This window comes from Pollachius pollachius (assembly GCF_949987615.1).
Source record: "Pollachius pollachius genome assembly, chromosome: 11".
Taxonomy (NCBI): Eukaryota; Metazoa; Chordata; class Actinopteri; order Gadiformes; family Gadidae; genus Pollachius; species Pollachius pollachius.
The window spans coordinates 244,674-265,000 of NC_136944.1; the positions used below are offsets into that span (position 1 = coordinate 244,674).

At 49.7% G+C, this 20,327-nt stretch overlaps 1 protein-coding gene across 3 annotated transcripts in view; it reads right to left on the bottom strand.

Annotated features, from left to right (window-relative positions):
* Positions 1 to 1,684: 1,684 nt before the first annotated feature.
* Positions 1,685 to 20,327, bottom strand: part of LOC307082436 (uncharacterized protein) — a 19,842-nt gene continuing 1,199 nt past the window's right edge. The window contains exons 2-9 of one of the 3 annotated variants that reach the window (XM_079746016.1): positions 20,244 to 20,327; positions 20,064 to 20,135; positions 14,974 to 15,024; positions 14,604 to 14,746; positions 14,315 to 14,415; positions 14,073 to 14,230; positions 12,399 to 12,704; positions 9,420 to 11,007 (exon numbers count right to left, since the gene is read on the bottom strand). The exon at positions 20,244 to 20,327 is cut by the window's right edge and continues 66 nt beyond it. In XM_079746016.1, the coding sequence (XP_079602142.1) occupies positions 9,905 to 11,007; positions 12,399 to 12,704; positions 14,073 to 14,230; positions 14,315 to 14,415; positions 14,604 to 14,746; positions 14,974 to 15,024; positions 20,064 to 20,135; positions 20,244 to 20,327 (2,018 nt within the window). In that variant the 3' untranslated portion in view covers positions 9,420 to 9,904. Of the gene's footprint in view, positions 1,777 to 9,419; positions 11,008 to 12,398; positions 12,705 to 14,072; positions 14,231 to 14,314; positions 14,416 to 14,603; positions 14,747 to 14,973; positions 15,025 to 16,886; positions 17,004 to 20,063; positions 20,136 to 20,243 lie in introns of those variants that run through there. The other 2 variants (XM_079746017.1, XM_079746018.1) reach the window with 2 other exon arrangements.

Genomic DNA, 20,327 nt, shown 5'->3' on the forward strand with positions numbered 1-20,327 from the left:
ATTAGAGTCAACTCGGCTGATACTGTGCTGAATTTCACACACTAAGAACATGCCGATAGGTCCGGGATTATACACAGCGTTATAACAAGGATTCAGGAGGTTATTTCTAAAGGTTTACAAAGGAAAGTGACAATATAAGAAAGCCTTCATTTTCATCCAGAGTTACGAGTTGTCTGATATGAGGAAAGTGACGGTTTCTCCGTCAAGTGAACCGTCCGTCATTGCTCTTTTTTTGCCAACCAGTCTGTCCAAAACAGTCTGCGCAGTCATATGCTCCTTACCTACTGCTTGTGACATAAGCACATTAATTGGGGTCCTTTTCAATGCCGCCAGCTTGCTTGTGGCTTCTGTATGGAAAAGAGATTTTTCATGCTCCCAAAACTTTTCACCTGCCTTTTGCCAATTGCCAAACCCTCCTTTAATGAAGTTGCCAGCATTAATTATCCCGTCTGCCCTGACAAGCTTTTTCTCTATTGCAGAGCAGCACACGAAGCATAACGCGTGTCGGTTTCCCTCACATAGTGTAGCCACGTCCACTGGCCAAACCAACCAACCTTAAATGACCGGCTAAAGTTCTCAAATGCCGATCGCCTGACTGGGAAGTGAAACTCCTTTGGCTGGCAGGGCTCTTCACCAACAGAATAACTAGTTGTTGTGACTGCCGGCAGTTGCACGTTAGCCAAAGCCAAGATATTAGGATCGACCGGAGGGGGGTTAGCGTCATTGTGGCCGGCGCAGTCGATGTTAGGCTCGACCGGAGGGCGCGGGCTAGCAATAGCCCCATTGTTGCCAGCGCCGTCTTGCAGCAATAGCGTCTGTGAACATGAAATCTCTTCCTCAGGGGCGCTGGGGAGACAGCGGGCTGCTGACAGGGAATCGGATGACCGGCTGGTGTTTTGATGAAGTCTTGCTTTCTTCGGGCAAAAAAATTCTGATATACATCTTTTCTGCGACATGTTGCACTTGTAACAAGCTTGACTTTTTGAATTTTCCCGCCGCGCATAGCATTGTTCTGCGTTGTGCGTCATAGCCTACATCATCCTACACAGACAATGTTCTAAATAAAATGAAATGATAATATGATAAATATCATAAAAAGGGTGGATGTCAATAATTTAATGAAAATTCATGTATGATAAAATTATACAAAAAAAAAAAAGTGCTGATTTGTTCAGAAAGCTTTCTCACTTGCAGTAACAGCCAGGGGCCGCCAGGGGGGGGGGGGGGGGGGGGGGCTGCAGCACCCTAAGCACCCCCACTTCCCACGACCCTGTCTACCAGATACCGTCTCCATAGCAACCGTAACTTGGCAGCATCCTCAACGGCCCTTTGAGGAGTGGGAAGGAAGCCTTCATCAAAGAGACCAGAGAGACTCATTCACTGGTTAAACTGGAGTCATCGCACACCACCACACACGTTAACACACACACACACACACACACACACACACATGTCACATGGGGCTCCAGGTGGGAGGTCAGAGGTCAGAACATGTCCTTCCTGTATCTGTGGATCAGCTCTGAGACGTCCTCCTTACACACCATCACCCAGCCGTCCGCCTTCATGTGGTGTTTTTATCTTTTTATTCCTTTTAGTATTCTTTGGTAAGCTCTTACCTGGGGTGTTTTAAGTAGGGCATGTGAACCAGCTCCCAGGAGACTTCCAGAACACAGCAGAACCACAGAAAAACTCTTCCCTGTTGGTTGGAGAAGCCAATCACGGGCCCCCACTGAGCCCCAGCAGGCCTCAGGAAAAGGGCCCCCGGACTATCACCACCTGGGGGACACAAACGGAGGCAGAGACTCACCAATCCATACTAAGGACCCTCCACTCACCACCCCCCATTGCTGGGGAGCAGCCCACTTCTACCCCCCTGGTTTAACCTGTTTTTATCACCAGATCCACTGTTCTCTTCTGCTTTGATTCATCGGATTGTTTTTATCCCTTTTTATTTTGCTCTTGGCTTTCTATTCTTGTTGGTCACTGTGTTGCACCAGGGATCTAGAAATGAGCCCCGTTCCCACTCTAGTGGAGACACGGACACACACACACACACACACACACACACACACACAAAAACACACACACACACACACACACACACACACACACACACAAAAACACACACACGAACACACACACACACACAGACACACACAGACACACACACACACACACACACACATACACACACACACACATACACACACATACACACACACACGCACACACATACACACACACCTGAGCAGAGTCCATTAAACCTGCCCCCCCCCCATACCTTCCACAGGGTGGAGCAGAACACGGACGACTGGCTGAAGCAGAACCTGCTTATTCTGCAACAGCCCTCCGCTCACTTTAACCCCCTCCTTAATATATTAATTAATATATACACCTTCACACACACATTAACACACATCGGCTCAGCCACAATATTTTAATTAATATATACACCTCCATACACACACATTAACACACATCGGCTCAGCCACAATATTTTAATTAATATATACACCTCCACACACACATTAACATACATCGGCTCAGCCACAATATATTAATTAATATAAACACCTCCACACACACACATTAACACACATCGGCTCAGCCACAATATATTAATTAATATATACACCTCCACTCACACACATTAACACACATCGGCTCAGCCACATAGTTACCCTGGTCTCCCCCTCAATAGAATTAGATCTCAGTCCACCCCCCACTCACTCTGTTCCTCCCCCTCCTGTAGATTCCACCAAGCAGCGGCCCCCACCACAGACCCGGACTGGTACAGGTACAGCGGAGAGACTCAATGAGGTGCCTGAACAGAACACCATGATGATGGGTCAAAGCAAAGGGAAATGTCCCACAAAGCAATCCCAATCTGAAGCCACCTCTAACAACACCAAGTCTCCTCCGCTGTCCGTCCAGTCCACGAGCACACCCTCACAGCGCACTGTGCAGCTTAGACTCCACCACGCCCTTAATTCGGCCACGTTAAGTCCCCTCACCATCACTCCCGAGCGCCGACGGCCGAGTGTAACCACCGACCCGAAGCCTCGACCGAACAAGACGATATTCAAAATGACCAGGCACGATCCTACAGGGCATAAAGTTAGGGATTGGACTATTTGATCCATCAATCCCATACTGATCATCGGTTACTGAAACTTGAGTCGGGCTCAAGTTTGCCTCCGCACACACACACAGACGCCCACATTGACAGTTATCCCGGTGCCAAATACCAACACATCACACAGATCTTAGATGAAAATCCTCCCAATTCACACACCAAGATTGTGGAGGTCGCTCTGGGCATCAACCATAGGGACAACCTGGTGGAGTCGACGACGGACAAACCCGCAGGCCACCCTCTATGTCCCCATCATTCATTTGTCACATCGTTTAGCTGCACCACATCAGACCCTATTAACACGACTTAATGCATTCATCACTACATAATACAACTCACCTTTTGAAATACACCACTCTGAATTCCACACAACTCACGACCACATACATTGGACAGCAGACACCACATCACACATACTACAACATCGGCTGACTCAGTTAGACTTCGGGCGGGGTCTCCGTCCCAACAGGGACCGCCCGTCCCCAGGAATCTAATATTCTAAACCTATCCACCGTCTTCCATCTGTCAGGAACGGAGACTCAGCTGCTGCAGAGGGGCCTTAGTTTCATCCCCACCCCCCGTCCACCATTACAACCGGTCACTTAAATGATTAGAACCCTTCCATGGCCGGGCGCGGCCCGCCCCTGCCCTAACCTTAACCCCGCCTCCCCCTGCCCTAACCTTAACCCCTGGTCACCCACTCCGTCTCACCTTAACCCCTCGTCACCCACTCCGTCTCACCTTAACCCCTCGTCACCCACTCCGTCTCACCTTAACCCCTGGTCACCCACTCCGTCTCACCTTAACCCCTGGTCACCCACTCCGTCTCACCTTAACCCCTCGTCACCCGCTCCGTCTCACCTTAACCCCTCGTCACCCACTCCGTGTCACCTTAACCCCTGGTCACCCACTCCGTCTCACCTTAACCCCTCGTCACCCACTCCGTCTCACCTTAACCCCTCGTCACCCACTCCGTCTCACCTTAACACCTCGTCACCCACTCCGTCTCACCTTAACCCCTCGTCACCCACTCCGTCTCACCTTAACCCCTCGTCACCCACTCCGTGTCACCTTAACCCCTCGTCACCCACTCCGTGTCACCTTAACCCCTCGTCACCCACTCCGTCTCACCTTAACCCCTCGTCACCCACTCCGTCTCACCTTAACCCCTGGTCACCCACTCCGTCTTACCTTAACCCCTCGTCACCCACTCCGTCTCACCTTAACCCCTGGTCACCCACTCCGTCTCACCTTAACCCCTCGTCACCCACTCCGTCTCACCTTAACCCCTCGTCACCCACTCCGTCTCACCTTAACCCCTCGTCACCCACTCCGTCTCACCTTATCCCCTCGTCACCCACTCCGTCTCACCTTAACCCCTCGTCACCCACTCCGTCTCACCTTAACCCCTCGTCACCCACTCCGTCTCACCTTAACCCCTCGTCACCCACTCCGTCTCACCTTAACCCCTCGTCACCCACTCCGTCTCACCTTAACCCGCCTGGGGCCTCCACTGCGGACCCCCACCACCTCCCTAACCCTAACCAGCTTCCCTCCTCTACGCCTCACCTTAACCGGCTCCCCTCCCACACTGGAGGGGCCGACGTAGGGTCCGCCCCCGTCCACAGGCCTGCTGAGGGGGGCCCCCACTAGGAGGGCCTGGATCCATGAGTCAGGTGGTCTTCCCCAACAGGTTCCCTGAGGGGACCCCTGACATCAGGAGCGGAGATGATCGGGGGGGGGGCAGCCACACACACACATCATACCCCTCATCAGCACATTGACACCAAACATTACACACACTCCAAACTGAAACACGCATTCACACGCACACAACACAACAATCCCACACTCCAGAATTTTAGAATATTACAGATATTAGAAGCCCCCCTCTCCACACCAAAGCCACTTTCAGCAGCTGGCGGTCTTCAGGAACCAGCACGCCTCCACCTCCAGCCCTGTTCCGCAAAAACTCACCATGCAGGACAAAAACATCATCTACGCCATCACATGCTCCGAATGCCACATCATTTATGTCGGCGAAACAAAGCCCAGGATACTCACCAGACTTAAACAGCAGTTATATACTATACACATAGGCACACTCAACACTCAAACGGTCCAACACTTCCAAACACACCCCATCACCTCACTATCCATCACCGGGCTGGAGATGAAGGCGTGCTGGTGGGACAGACAGAGGAAGGCGGCGGAGCATAGGTGGATAGCCAAGCTTAGGACCCTTCCCCCCTTGGGCCTGAACATCAGGGAGTAGGGGCCGCGCTGGGACGCTGCTGGGGGCGCTGGGGGGTCCTGGGACTCCTCCTTGGGGGTTCCCTGCATGGCGTCGGGTCCACTGTGTGTTTTAATATGTTGCATGTTTTTATCTTTACTGTGCGCTTCCTGTGCATCATTATTTAACTGAGGCCTTCCACCTCTTTCACTCCCCCATTTATTACAATGGAGGCTTATTTTATGTGAAAGGATGGTATGAATGTGTGAATGGTTTTTGAATGTGTGAATGAGCACTTATTTTTCCCTGTGTGTTTTTAATACTTCTTGCATGCTTTTACCATGTTTTTATAGATATGTATATTTGTAAATTGTTACATTAAAGGGGTTCCTGTATTTTTCACCCATGAATTCCTCAGATTGCAGTGTGTGTAACGTGAGCGTTTGGCTGAACCCAAGTGCACAGACGGGCGAAGAGCGTGGAACAGTGTCAATCGTTTATTCGGATTCAGGATCGGCAGGCAGGATAGTCAGACAGGCGGGGATCAGGAGCAGGCTGGATAGTCAGACAGGCGAGGATCAGAGAGCAGGCAGGATAGGTGGTAGGTCAGGATTCGAATCGCGGGAAGGCACTGTGAAACACAAGAGACAATCTGACAGGGAATGTTTGGGAGGAAAGGACTGATATAGGGGAAACACAGGTGAAGGTGGTTGGGTTAATTGGGAGTGATCAGGGTGGCAGGCAGGTGAATGGGAAAACCAGGGGCGGATCATGACAGTGTGCTCCTTTTTATTCCTATATTTTGTATTCATGTGCAAGATTTACTATTTATGAGAGAATGTGTATGGATGAGTCTGTATGCGTGGATAAATGTGTTTGTGTGTGTCTCTCTCTCTACACATATGTTTATATATGTGTATATAAATATATATATATATATTTTTTTTTTATTTATATGCATGTTTGTGCGGTCTTCAGATCCCGCCCGTGTGTGTGTATTTGTGTGTGTGTGTGTGCGTGTGTGTGTGTGTATGTGTGTGTGTGTGTATGTGTGTGTGTGTGTGTGTGTGTGTGTGTGTGTGTACTGTACCACATGAAGGCGGACGGCTGGGTGAAGGTGTATAAGGAGGACGTCTCAGAGCTGATCCACAGATACAGGAAGGACATGTTCTGACCTCCCACCTAGAGCCCCATGTGACCCGGCCAGAGGACGGGCTCTGACCTCTGACCTCCCACCTGGAGCCCCATGTGACCCGGCCAGAGGACGGGCTCTGACCTCTGACCTCCCACCTGGAGCCCCATGTGACCCGGCCAGAGGACAGGCTCTGACCTCTGACCTCCGACCTGGAGCCCCATGTGACCCGGCCAGAGGACGGGCTCTGACCTCTGACCTCCAACCTGGAGCCCCATGTGACCTGGCCAGAGGACGGGCTCTGACCTCTGACCTCCGACCTGGAGCCCCAAGTGACCCGGCCAGAGGACGGGCTCTGACCTCTGACCTCCCCCCTGGAGCCCCTTGTGACCCGGCCAGAGGACGGGCTCCTGATCAACTCTCATGATCACATCACTCATGATCACCGAGCGTCGTGTCCAGGAATGTTTTAATAAAGCGCTGAGAGCAGAACGCTGGGACTCCTGTGAGCTCATTACACCAAACATACCCAACGCCTTTAGTTTCAGGACGTTTTCATCTACAAGCTTCAGTTAAAACCCCTAAACAGCATCGCTCTGGTACATTGGAACTCCCCTGAAAAGGTGATGAGTGATTAGTGACTTTTCCTTTGTTTTTCCTGACCTTCCAAGCCCTCTAAGACAGACTTCCAGTGGTGGCGTCAGATAAAACATGAAGTCTTGGATAAAGTGAAGAGAAGATTCAGTGAAGCCTGTTAAATGTGCATCCGAAAAGTTTATACACACAATTTCAATGTGTTTGAATCACACATTATAGCCAAGCTTGTGTTGTTAGTGTAGGATCAATAGGTCGATTAGTGAAGCTCCAGATTGACAGATTGAGGGAGACGGGGGGGGGAGACGGGGGGGAGAGAGAGACGGGGCGGGAGGGAGACAGGGGGGGAGAGGGAGACGGGGGGGAGAGGGAGACGGGGGGGGGAGAGGGAGACGGGGGGGGAGAGGGAGACGGGGGGGGGAGAGGGAGACGGGGGGGAGGGAGACGGGGGGAGAGGGAGACGGGGGGGGGAGAGGGAGACGGGGGGGAGAGGGAGACGGGGGGTGAGGGAGACAGGGAGAGGGAGAGGGAGACGGGGGGGAGAGGGAGACGGGGGGGGAGGGAGACGGGGGGGGAGAGGGAGACGGGGGGAGAGGGAGACAGGGGGGAGAGGGAGACAGGGGGGGGAGGGAGACGGGGGGGGAGAGGGAGACAGGGGGGAGAGGGAGACGGGGGGTTGAGGGAGACGGGGGGGGAGGGAGACGGGGGGGAGAGGGAGATGGGGGGGAGAGGGAGACGGGGGGGAGAGGGAGACAGGGGGGGGAGAGGGAGACGGGGCGGGAGAGGGAGACGGGGGGGGAGAGGGAGACGGGGGGAGGGAGACGGGGGGGAGGGAGACGGGGGGGAGAGGGAGAGGGGGGGGAGGAGAGGGAGACGGGGGGGAGGGAGACGGGGGGGAGAGGGAGACGGGGGGGAGAGGGAGACGGGGGGGAGAGGGAGACGGGGGGAGAGGGAGCCGGGGGGGAGAGGGAGACGGGGGGAGAGGGAGACGGGGGGGAGAGGGAGACGGGGGGTAGAGGGAGACGGGGGGTGAGGGAGACAGGGAGAGGGAGAGGGAGACGGGGGGAGAGGGAGACGGGGGGGAGGGAGACGGGGGGGGAGAGGGAGACGGGGGGGAGAGGGAGACGGGGGGGGAGAGGGAGACGGGGGGGAGAGGGAGACGGGGGGGGAGAGGGAGACGGGGGGGAGAGGGAGACGGGGGGGAGAGGGAGACGGGGGGGAGGGAGACGGGGGGGGAGGGAGACGGGGGGGAGGGAGACGGGGGGGAGAGGGAGAGGGGGGGGAGGAGAGGGAGACGGGGGGGAGGGAGACGGGGGGGAGAGGGAGACGGGGGGGAGAGGGAGACGGGGGAGAGGGAGAGGGAGACGGGGGGGAGAGGGAGACGGGGGGGAGAGGGAGACGGGGGGGAGAGGGAGACGGGGGGGAGGGCGACGGGGGGGAGAGGGAGAGGGAGACGGGGGAGAGGGAGAGGGGGGGAGAGGGAGAGGGGGGGAGGGAGACGGGGGGGGAGAGGGAGAGACAGAGTGTCCGTCCGTCTGTCTGTGGTTTCTTTCCACAACCGACAGAGACACTGAGAACCCCCCCCAACCAAAACCCAGGGAGGAAAAACATTTGTGGTTTTATTTATAATTTCTGATTAATATTAGGTCTGTCAAGCGATTAAAAAACATAATCTAATTAATTACAGGCTCTGTGATTCATTAATCTAAATTAATCTCATACTTACATTTTTCCGAGACGGTATTTCAAAAATAATTTAATTCAAGTAAATTACGGCAGATGAGTGTCTTTCATTAACATACGGTGCATGTTAAGATCAAATGAATAACATTTCCATCTCACTCAGGATTCAATGCATCTCAGTCGAGTGTGGCTTGACGAGGCTGGCTGCTAGCGCCAGCTTCAGGGGCGGTGGCAGCTCGTACCTGCCAGCTTGCTACCAAACGTTTTGCGTTGAGGTGATATTTAAGGGTTGAAGAACTCCGGTGATAGGAAAATTCCTTACTACAGAGATTGCAGATAACGGTGTTCCTAACTACAGTTCCGTCTGGGAGTTTAAACTTTAACTTTCCGTGCACGGGGCCGAGCAGCGTTTTCTCGTCTGCCTCCATTTTGTTTAAACCCATATGACGCACCGGGTCAAAGGGCACTATAGAAGTGCGATTAATCTGCTTTAATTTTTTTTAACGCGTCATTTTCTGTGATTAATTAATCGGAATTAACGCGTTAATTTGACAGCCATAATTTATATATTATTTTTCTTAAGGCACTTATTGAAGCATTATTCACTAAAAAAACAAGAAATCATCGGCTGAACACAGGAGAACATTCAGTTGGATCCACCAAGTTGTTTATTGCAATTATGCTTCATTAACAAATACAACAGAAAAATAGTCCCTTTACTTGTACACAATAAACAGGAGGACTAAAACAATAGAAGCAGCAGACTTTACAAATCATCAACAGGTGTGCACATATCTTTAATAACTGAGCATGTTCTGCGGACGCTTGGTTCACATCAGAACACAAAAAATCAAGATTCAGTTTAAAGTAATTTACAACATGCAACATTATCCCATAGACCTCTTGGTTATTATTAATAAAATATAAAATCTGCTTTAAATCAGGTCGTAAATCAGGGTTATAACAAAAATGATATCAGAGCCCTTAAGACCAAAACTGGTGACGTCTGAAAATATGCAAACATTTACCATCAATAGGTATTTTATATACATTTCAAATAATAAATGTGCTTCTCTAACTATGGGAGATCTTAAAAGTCTTTTCATGGTTTATCATACTATACTGTCTAGAAGAGGGAGAGAGAGGGAAAGAAAAAGAGAGAGAGAGAGAGAGAGAGAGAGAGAGGGGGAAAGAAAAAGAGAGAGAGCGGGAGAGAGAGGGAAAGAAAAAGAGAGGGAGAGAGAGAAAGAAAGAGAGAGAGAGGGAGGGAGAGAAAGAAAGAGAGAGAAAGAAAAAGAGAGAGAGGGAGAGAGAGAGGGAGAGAGAGAGAGAGAGAGGGAGAGAGAGAGGGAAAGAAAAATAGATAGAGAGAGAGAAAAACATAGAGAGAGAGAGAGAGAGAGAGAGAGAGAGAGAGAAAAAAAATAGAGAGAGAGACAGAGAGAAATAGAGAAAGGGAGAGAGAGAGAGAGAGAGGGAGAGAGAGACTATAACTGCCACAGAGACACTGAGTCATCAGTCCTCTCAGTGTGTGTGTGTGTGTGTGTGTGTGTGTGTGTGTGTGTGTGTGTGTGTGTGTGTTTGTGTGTGTGTGTGTGTGTTGCAGCACTGCAGCTGACGGTCCTCGTCCTCCGCGCCCGTTTTTTTTTTCTACAACCGACACAGAGTCGCTGAGCTCCCCCTCCCCCCTCCCCCTGGGGTCCCCCCCCCCCCATACCCCCACCCCAGGGAGGAGGTCCTCCTGGGTGAAGGGGGACCAGAAGGTGTGGACGTGTGTCAGTGTGTCTGAGGACCCTCCTCCACCTGGGGACACTCTGTAGAAGGACAGAGAGCCAGCAGGCCGGTCCAGATACACTCCTACTCTGGTGGAGCCAGCGGGGCGGAGAGGGAGGACTGTTACTCTACCGTTGTACCAGGCAGAGTAACGATCATCATAACAAAAAAGACCCCAGGACTTGTTGTTCAGTCCAAGCCTACTGTCACCACCCCCTCCTCTCCTTGTGATTCCTCTGTATGTCACTCCTATAACAACACCTCCTTCCCACTCTACCTCCCAGTAACAGCGGCCAGTCAGAGCCTCTCTACCCAACACCTGGTACCGGGAGTCAAATCTCTCTGGGTGATCCGGATACGACTGGTCCTCTCCAACCCACGTCACCTTCCTGTTGTCCTCAGACAGAGAGAGTCGTCTGTGGGCCGTGTTGGGGTCCAGTGTGAGTTCACAGGCATCTGAGGGAGAACCAGACATGATGAGCTGCTGAACCGCTCTTCATCCTCATCATCATCATCATCCTCATCATCATCACTGGTACTGTTCTCCTGCGCTCTTCTTCTCTTTATTCTCTTTCAGACTCCTTTTGTGATCGCTCTCTCTTCTTCAAACATTAACATAGAAAGACAAAAAAAATATATGATAGGTACTATATTGGAATCATGTGCTGTATATTTTCTAAGCAATAGGACACATTATGTTTAAGATAATTAAAGTTAAAGTTGATTGGAAATCCCATGTGTGTGTGAGTGGCTGTCCCAATCAAAACATTGAAACGAGGACAAATGTATAAAGTGCATTTACTCCCTCAGTATTTACTTCACATTAACATATCATACATCAAAATGTTCAGTATGATGAGTTGATTAAACCCATGAAATATCTAAACAATATTTGTAATATCTTCCAACATATTCCACTTTTGGATTTCCCAATACACATACATGGCCCTCAACCTTCAAAGGGACACCTGTGTAAAGAACAGACTGAAGGAGCTGAGCTCACATACAGGCTGGAGATGGACTGATGAACCATAGAACTGGTTCATTTATTATAGACATCTACTCAGACATACACCTGCTCACCTACACATACATATACACATCACTGGGGGCACTTGGCTAGGATTCATATCTATATCATCATACACACACAGACAGGCTGGAGATGGACTGATGAACCATAGAACTGCTTCATACATCAGGCATGTATTTATTCATGTGTGCATAAGTACACATAGTATAAATACACACTATATATATACAGTATAGTTTGTATCTGTGTGTGTGTGTGTGTGTTTGTGTTTGTCTGACTGTGTGTATATGTGTGTGTTTGTGTGTGTGTGTCTGTGTGTGTGTGTGTGTGTGCATGCGTGCGTCCGTGCGTGTGTGGGTGCGTGCGTGGGTGCGTGCTATGAATACATCAACAACAGTGTTATGAATACATCAACAACAGTGTTATGAATACATCAACAACAGTGTTATGAATACATCAACAACAGTGTTATGAATACATCAACAACAGTGTTATGAATACATCAACAACAGTGTTATGAATACATCAACAACAGTGTTATGAATACATCAACAACAGTGTTATGAATATATCAACAACAGTGTTATGAATACATCAACAACAGTGTTATGAATACATCAACAACAGTGTTATGAATATATCAACAACAGTGTTATGAATACATCAACAACAGTGTTATGAATATATCAACAACAGTGTTATGAATACATCAACAACAGTGTTATGAATACATCAACAACAGTGTTATGAATACATCAACAACAACATTATGAATACATCATCATCAACACCTCTCTTTGGATCCAGGACTTACCAAAGACAAGCAGTTGAGCGCTGTGATTGGCCGTGCCAGCGCTGTTGCTCGCCATGCAGCAGACCGTGTTCACGCCATACCCCACCCCTCTGACGAAGAGGAAGCCCCTCTCCACCCAGGCCTCTGATTGGTCGTCTGTGCCGTCCCTCTCCAGGGGCCGGCCGTTGTGGAGCCACTCTACTGTGGGCTCCGGCGTGCCGCCGGCGTGGCAGGTATAGCGGGCCGTTTGGCCCACGGGCAACACGTGGGTAGAGGAGTGGAACTCTGTGATGCTGGGGGCCTCCTCCTCCGTGGGCACCACTGAACCTGAAGAAAGCAGGAGGAGAGGAGTGAACGTTTACAACACGGATCTAGAGATGCAGCGTCAGACACTCCCTTCACTCTGTCCTAACACCTGTCCACTAGAGGGCGACCAAGGGGATTCACCCCCAGTATTCTCGCCTGCCTCTTCATACATGATTGAATATCACAGCAGTGTCTACAAAGATCTCCCAGGGAGGGGAAGTCACTACAGCGCAGAGATTAACGAGGCGTGGGCGGAGCTTGCAGAGAAGAACGCAAAACCGTTCAGCAGCTCAAAGAGAAACTAGTGCAAGTGAACCCAGAAAAGGTTGACCCTTGTGACCTGACATGAGGAGACCACAATAGAAACATGACCTCAATAGCCCACAATAGAAACCTGACCTCAGTAGACCACAATAGAAACCTGACCTCAGTAGACCACAATAGAAATCTGACCTTAGTAGACCACAATAGAAACATGACCTCAATAGACCACAATAGAAACCTGACCTCAATAGACCACAGTAGAAACATGACCTCAATAGACCACAATAGAAAAATGACCTCAATAGACCACAATAGAAAGCTGACCTTAATAGACCACAATAGAAACATGACCTCAATAGACCACAATAGAAACCTGACCTTAGTAGACCACAATAGAAACATGACCTAAGGAGACCATAATAGAAACATGGCCTCAGTAGACCACAATAGAAACATGACCTCAATATACCACAATAGAAACCTGACCTTAGTAGACCACAATATAAACATGACCTCAATAGACCACAATAGAAACATGACCTTGGTAGACCACAATATAAACCTGACCTTAGTAGACAACGATAGAAACCTGACCTTAGTAGACCACAATATAAACCTGACCTTAGTAGACCACAATAGAAACCTGACCTCAATAGACCACAATAGAAACCTGACCTTAGTAGACCACAATAGAAACCTGACCTCAATAGACCACAATAGAAACCTGACCTTAGTAGACCACAATAGAAACCTGACCTCAATAGACCACAATAGAAACCTGACCTTAGTAGACCACAGTAAAAACCTGACCTCAATAGACCACGATAGAAACATGACCTCAATAGACCACAATAGAAACATGACCTCAATAGACCACAATAGAAACCTGACCTTGGTAGACCACAATAGAAACATGACCTCAATAGACCACAATAAAAATCTTACCTCAGTAGACCACAATAGAAACATGACCTCAGTAGACCACAATAGAAACATGATCTTAGTAGACCTAAACACATCCAATAACCTTTCAACTCTTAAAGAGTGTATTTACTGTATCTACGGCACAGAGAACAGAAAGGAGGAACCGTTCTCCACTCATGAACACAAACAAAGTCTGCGGACCCTCTTTGTTCAGCTCAGCCTCCAGATGATCCAGGTCTACGCTCTTCTCACAGATCCAATGGTGCAGTGTGTAACACGGTTCTTCAGACCAGCCGTCCTCCCCTGCCACGACACAGTCTCTTGCTCCGCCGTCATCGCGTGGTTTGACGTGTCTCCAACTGAGAACCACGAGGAGGAGACAGAGGAGGTCACTCTGTCACTCTCAGAGAAGAGATGCTTCTGAATAGAGTCTTCAGCCTTACCTTGAGGTCATGGGGGTACCATCCACCCACTTGAAGGTCCCCTCTGTCTCTCGATCACTCAGTCCAATCCAGGAAGGACCCATCAATCTGCTGACAAACACCTGTTTCCAAAGGTAATAGCATCTGTTGTCATGACCACAAAGTACACACACACACACCAGACACACACACACACACAAAATCTCTCTCTCTCTCTTACTTATTCACTCACACAAACAATATGTCTCTCCAACACACACACACACACACACACACACACACACACACACACACACACACACACACACACCAGTTCTTCTCTGCTGTTGATGACCACCAGGTCTGCCTTCCTCTGCAGACAGTCTTCTCTACTGGCCCTCCAGCCCTTCTTAGTAGTAGAAATAAGGTAGAAACTCTTGTCGTGAAACATCCAGCCCTGAAGTGTAAATTCATCTGTTGAATGTAAAAGAAAATCCTGAACAAACAGAGAACTGCTTATCTTACGGTCTTCACACAACCCTGAGACCTGACCTTAACAGACCACATAGAAGCATGACCTTAATAGACGACAATAGAAACCTGACCTTAGTGGACCACAATATGAATCACAAAAGCAGATGGTGTTTTTGAAATGAATGTTAATGACACGATTGATTTAATAACTTGGATAAAACCCTCACCGAGTTCACCCAGTAAGTGCTCTCTCCCCTCCCTCCAGGGTGACGGTGAGTCTAGAACAGAACAGAGGAATACAGAACATAAGAGCTCTAAAACAGAACGACATCGTCTCTAAACATCACAGGACCCACAGCCAACCAAACACAAAGTCCATAATATTAATACTAATTCAAATAGCAATAACTATAGTCATCAATATCATTATCGTTGCTATTGTTTTTATATTAATATTATTCATATTAGTAACACAAATTCTAACAAAAACAATAATGATCATTATCATTGCTATTATTGCAACAAGAGGTTGAGCTCAACCTCTAGTTGTAATTAAACCCATAGCTATAATGTGGAAACCCCAGTCGATATTGTATTTAATTTCTGAGCGCATAATATAATAACATTTTGCCTATAATGTTACAACGTATAACATTTCGGTTCAGCTATTACGTAACGAAGCAAGCCTAATAATTGTCTCTTTAGTTATGAACCGAGCATCCTTTGTCCATTGTCCCCCACGGCCGATAACCACCGCTGTCTCCACCTGTTGTGGAAGAGGGAGAGACGTGGAGAACCCGACGGTCGGTTCATTATATTGTAATGACCACGGAAGAGGCAGTGGATGAAGTATTGATTAGACAGAGATTTATTAGATACCACCGCAAATAAACCGTTGGAACACACAAGACCGGTAACCATAGCAACGGCGGTAAACAAACCCCTCGAAGCCCAATCCCCACGCGCTGCGGCCATCCGGAGCTCACACAGCTTTTGGCCGTGATATTATATATTAAATTATATAATATTATATACTATTATATATAGAGCTCCGGGAGTGCAAACGGCAACAATCCCTTTCTCCTCCATGCTGCGGTTCAACCCGGACTGCACTGCAGGGAACGGTTGGCCGGTTGAACGCTGATTGGCTGTTACGTTACGTCCCTCAGTCGCCACGCTGTTAAACGCTCATTGGCTGTTACGTTACGTCCCTCAGTGGCCACGCTGTTGAACGCTCATTGGCTGTTACGTCACGTCCCTCAGTGGCCACGCTGTTGAACGCTGATTGGCTGTCTTTGCTGGCGGCAAAGTTGAAATATTTCAACTCCAGCAAAAGTGTCGCGCTGCAAAACCACGTCAATGCGCTAAAGTGTCGCGCTTTAAATCAAATCTTGTCGCGGGTTTTCTGTAGCGAAGTTTCGCCCGATTCACGTCTCTCCGTTGACGTTGTACGGAACCGTGTCGCCCCTTCGCGTTTGGTGTGAACGCACAGGTCATGTCGCCCCTTCGCGTTGGGTGTGAACGCTCCTTCACTTGTGCGACAGGCCTGCTATTATATAGCAGGGAGATGTTTAAAAACATAACGTCTTACCTGGGCGAGTGTCGCTGCGGTGTGTGCGCGTGCGTGTGTGTTCTTACCTGCGCGTGTGTCGATGGCGGAGCCGTTATGTTTAAAGGCATAACCTCTTACCTGGGCGAGTGTCGCTGCCTTTGTCTTGACGTGCGGTGTGTGCACGTGTGTGTGTCTGTGCTTCCGTGTATGTTCGTGCGCATGTGCGGTGTGTGTGTGTACATTTCTGAGCGCATAATATACTAACATTTTGCCTATAATGTTACAACAAATAACATATTGGTTCACCTATTACTTCATGAAGCAAGCATAATAATTTTAAGTTCGCCACATTTGAATATCAGCAGATTCAACCCTGAGGGTGATTCACACTTGATGCTTTATATGCGGACATCGATGTCATTCAGACATCGGTAGAATCAAGGGGGGTGGGCTTGTGTTGGGGCAAAATAAACTGCTGAGCACATCACATGTACATTATAAATATAGCTAACTCCTACCCTAGCTTAATGAGCACATCACATGGCAGTCACCTTATAATATAGTCAACTTTTAACACATAACACATACATGAGAATATAGCCAGGTCAGGGCCAGAGCCAGGGCCCCATATCTCCTCCCGGCAGATAGTAGACACTCAGACAATGCACCAGTCATCCTCAAGGACGGGAGGACCACAACGGGTGATGCTTTGAAGCTCTCCCCCGTAAGGAGGAACACAAGAAGATATACATGCATACACTAGTGCCTGGGAACCAAGGTCAAGTAAAAACACACAGAACCACACACATCTCAAACGCACACACCTCATCACGAGGAGATACAGCATAAAACTGTATCACTCTGAGACTCTTCACCTTCTTCCGAAGCAGACCTTCCACGGAGGCGAAGCTCCGGACGAACCATCAGCGCTGATTAGGGACTTAGACATATTCGATTTCTCACGCTTATGACTCTGTATAACCGTTGCCACTTTACTTAATAAATCCAAGGTCCTCGTGCCGACAGACTTTATTACCTCTCCGTCTCATTTCATCTGGTCCAGTAACTAGACAGACCGTTTTTCCCAACACTTGCAAGGGGCGGGATATGACGTCTTGTCCGGCGGAAAACTGCGGCGGAGCGGCCCAGTGAGGGGAACGCCGTTCCGGGTTCCTGCCCCTCTCCACGGTCGGCGCGCTCTGGTTGGCGGGCCGGGCCGTGCCAGGGGCCTTTACCTCAGCTGCAGGATCGACGGCCAACCCTGCACGGCCCTGGTGGACACTGGGTCGACCATCTCCCTGGTGCGTCCAGGCGTTTTTCCGGGCACCGCCGGCGCACTCTCCGGGGGGGGTGGGGGTGGACGGCGACCAGCGTCCGCCTGACGACCGTTACGGGAAGGGAGACCGGAATGAGGGGAAGGAAGCGGCCGTCCGAGTGGGCGTCCTACATCGGGGGGTCCAGCTGGTTCAGCTCCCTGGACCTGCGTAGCGGCTACTGGCAGGTGGAGTTGGCGCCCGAGGCCAGACCTAAGACTGCGTTCACCATTGGACAGGGGCTGTGGCAGTTACGCGTTATGCCGTTCGGACTATGCAACGCGCCGGCGACGTTCGAGCGGATGATGGAGAGGGTCCTGGTGAGCGTCCCCCGGAGTCGTTGTGTCGTGTACCTGGACGACCTGTTGGTGCACGCACGCGATTTCGGCGGGGCGCTGACGAACCTGCGGGAGGTTCTTGGGGCCATCCGGCGGGCCGGGTTGCGGCTGAACCCTGCCAAATATTCCCTGCTGGCCAGGGAAACGCTGTTCTTGGGGCACGTGGTAAACGACCATGGCGTAGCTACTAAGCCGGCCAAGGCGTCTGCGGTCTGGGACTGGCCGACCCCCACCCATGGTCCTATCGGACGGCGGTGCAGGAATCCAGTCACTGCACGCCGGCTGCCCTCATGTTCGGGCGGGAGCACCGGATACCGGTAGACTTGGTGTTCGGGCGAACACCAAGTCATTCGAATAAAAACAACTCTCGTAGTCGTGCGGTGTAAGGGGCGCGAGAGTTGTACTAAGTGGTTGAACCTGGTCTCCCATCTCATTCTTCCATCTCTTCCTGACCGGCGCTACAGTATTTTGGTTTGGTTTGACCGCAGACAGCACAGAGGCAGAACTCATCGCCATCATCTTAGATGATACTGCAACAATGCATCATATATTCCGTTGCATTCACAACATCCGAAGCATCAATCTATGAAAGATTTGAGCATGAGTTAGAGACAAATTGAAGAAAAGACAAGGAAAAAAAGGCGTCGCGAACGACTGTGTTACCAGAGAAGGAGAGTGTATTTTATGGCTTAAAGGTCCCATGGCATGAAAATCTCACTTTATGAGGTTTTCTAACATTAATATGAGTTCCCCTAGCCTGCCTATGGTCCCCCAGTGGCTAAAACTTGTGTTCGGTGTTAAACGAGCACTAGGTATCCTGCTCGCATTTGGAAAAATGGAAGGTCAAGCGTGCTGATTTGGAATGTGGCCCCATATGTCGTCATAAGGGGCCAAGTTACCTCCCCTTTCTCTGCCTTGCCCGCCCAGAGAATTTGGCCTGCCAATCAGACAATGAGCTACGACCATGTGAGCGCCACATGTGTGGCGCTTTGTTGTTACGATAACCGTTCTGCTTTGATCTTATGGCGCATAAAACGTCGGTTCTTTGACGTCTCTGGTATTTCCACAACGAGACTGTAGTTGGGGTTATCTCCGCCATGGTTGAGAAGGAATTGGGGGAAAGGAACTTTGGCTTTGACTCCCTGAAGTACATGAACCACGACATGGAGGAGAAAGGGATTGTCTCCCACCACTTAGCACCACCACCACATAGCACCACCACCACTTAACACCACCACCACATAGCACCACCGCCCGGCAGCGGGCGGCGGGCCGCGGGCGGCCGGCGAGAACCCGAAGCAGTCGTTTGTGATTCATAATATCGTCTGGAGGTGCACATAGCTTTTGGCCGTGATAATATGTATATACTACTATATACTGATATACTATGCATGCAAATCAATCATTCAATAGGTTTTACTGTTGTGAACTAATGCACAGGCTTTGTGACCTAAAGCACGGGCTTGTGTGTGTGGGGGGGGGGGGGGGGGGGGGGGGGGGGGGGGGGGGTGTGAGGGCAAGATTGCAGATTGTACATTGGCTACCTGACGTGGGAGATGTTTTTTTTTGTTAACAGGAGAATGCGTCATTGAGATTAAACATCTCTTCAAGTGATCTGGCCAAGACAGGCAGCAGTAGCCTACAGTCACACATAGCTTACACATGAAACATAAGAAAAATAAAACAACTAAAACAGTCGGCAGGGGGGAGGGGGGATTTCTATATCGCAAGACATTTCGGGAGGCTCAGGAGGTGGATAATGCTTAAAGAAAAATAATGTTTTGCAAAAAAGTGTCTATGATAGACATAAGGCTCAGGTGGGAGAGTGTGTCGACGGCGGGGCGGTTATCTCAATGTCTTGAAACGTCTGCATCAGCGCGCCCGTGTGTGCAGTGTGTGTCCGTGTGCGTGTGTGGTCGTGCACGTGTTTGTGGATTGTGTGCGTGTGTGTATGCAGTGTTTATATGTGTGCGTGCGGTGTATGTGTGCTAACCCTATTATTATCACTGAATCTAACAAAAACAATATGTATCATTATCATTGCTGTTATTACAGTCATTAATATGATTATACTGTATTGTAATTCTATTCAGGATGATATGATTTAGACTCACTGAAGCGCAGGGAGATGAGGAGAATACTCAGCAGTCCGATGCTCACAATGACAGTGATGTGAAACCATAGAGCTGTTCAGGAGTAGGACACACACACACACACACACACACACACACACACGGTCACTTTGGCTAAAAGAGTTATTATTTCTTTTAAATACTCTATAAAGGGGCACCTACCAAATCTTCTCTTCCTGGTCTCCTCCCGGTCCAAAGACGTGTCCTCAGGTTCCTCAGAGAGTCCAGGGTCCGGTTCAGAGATGG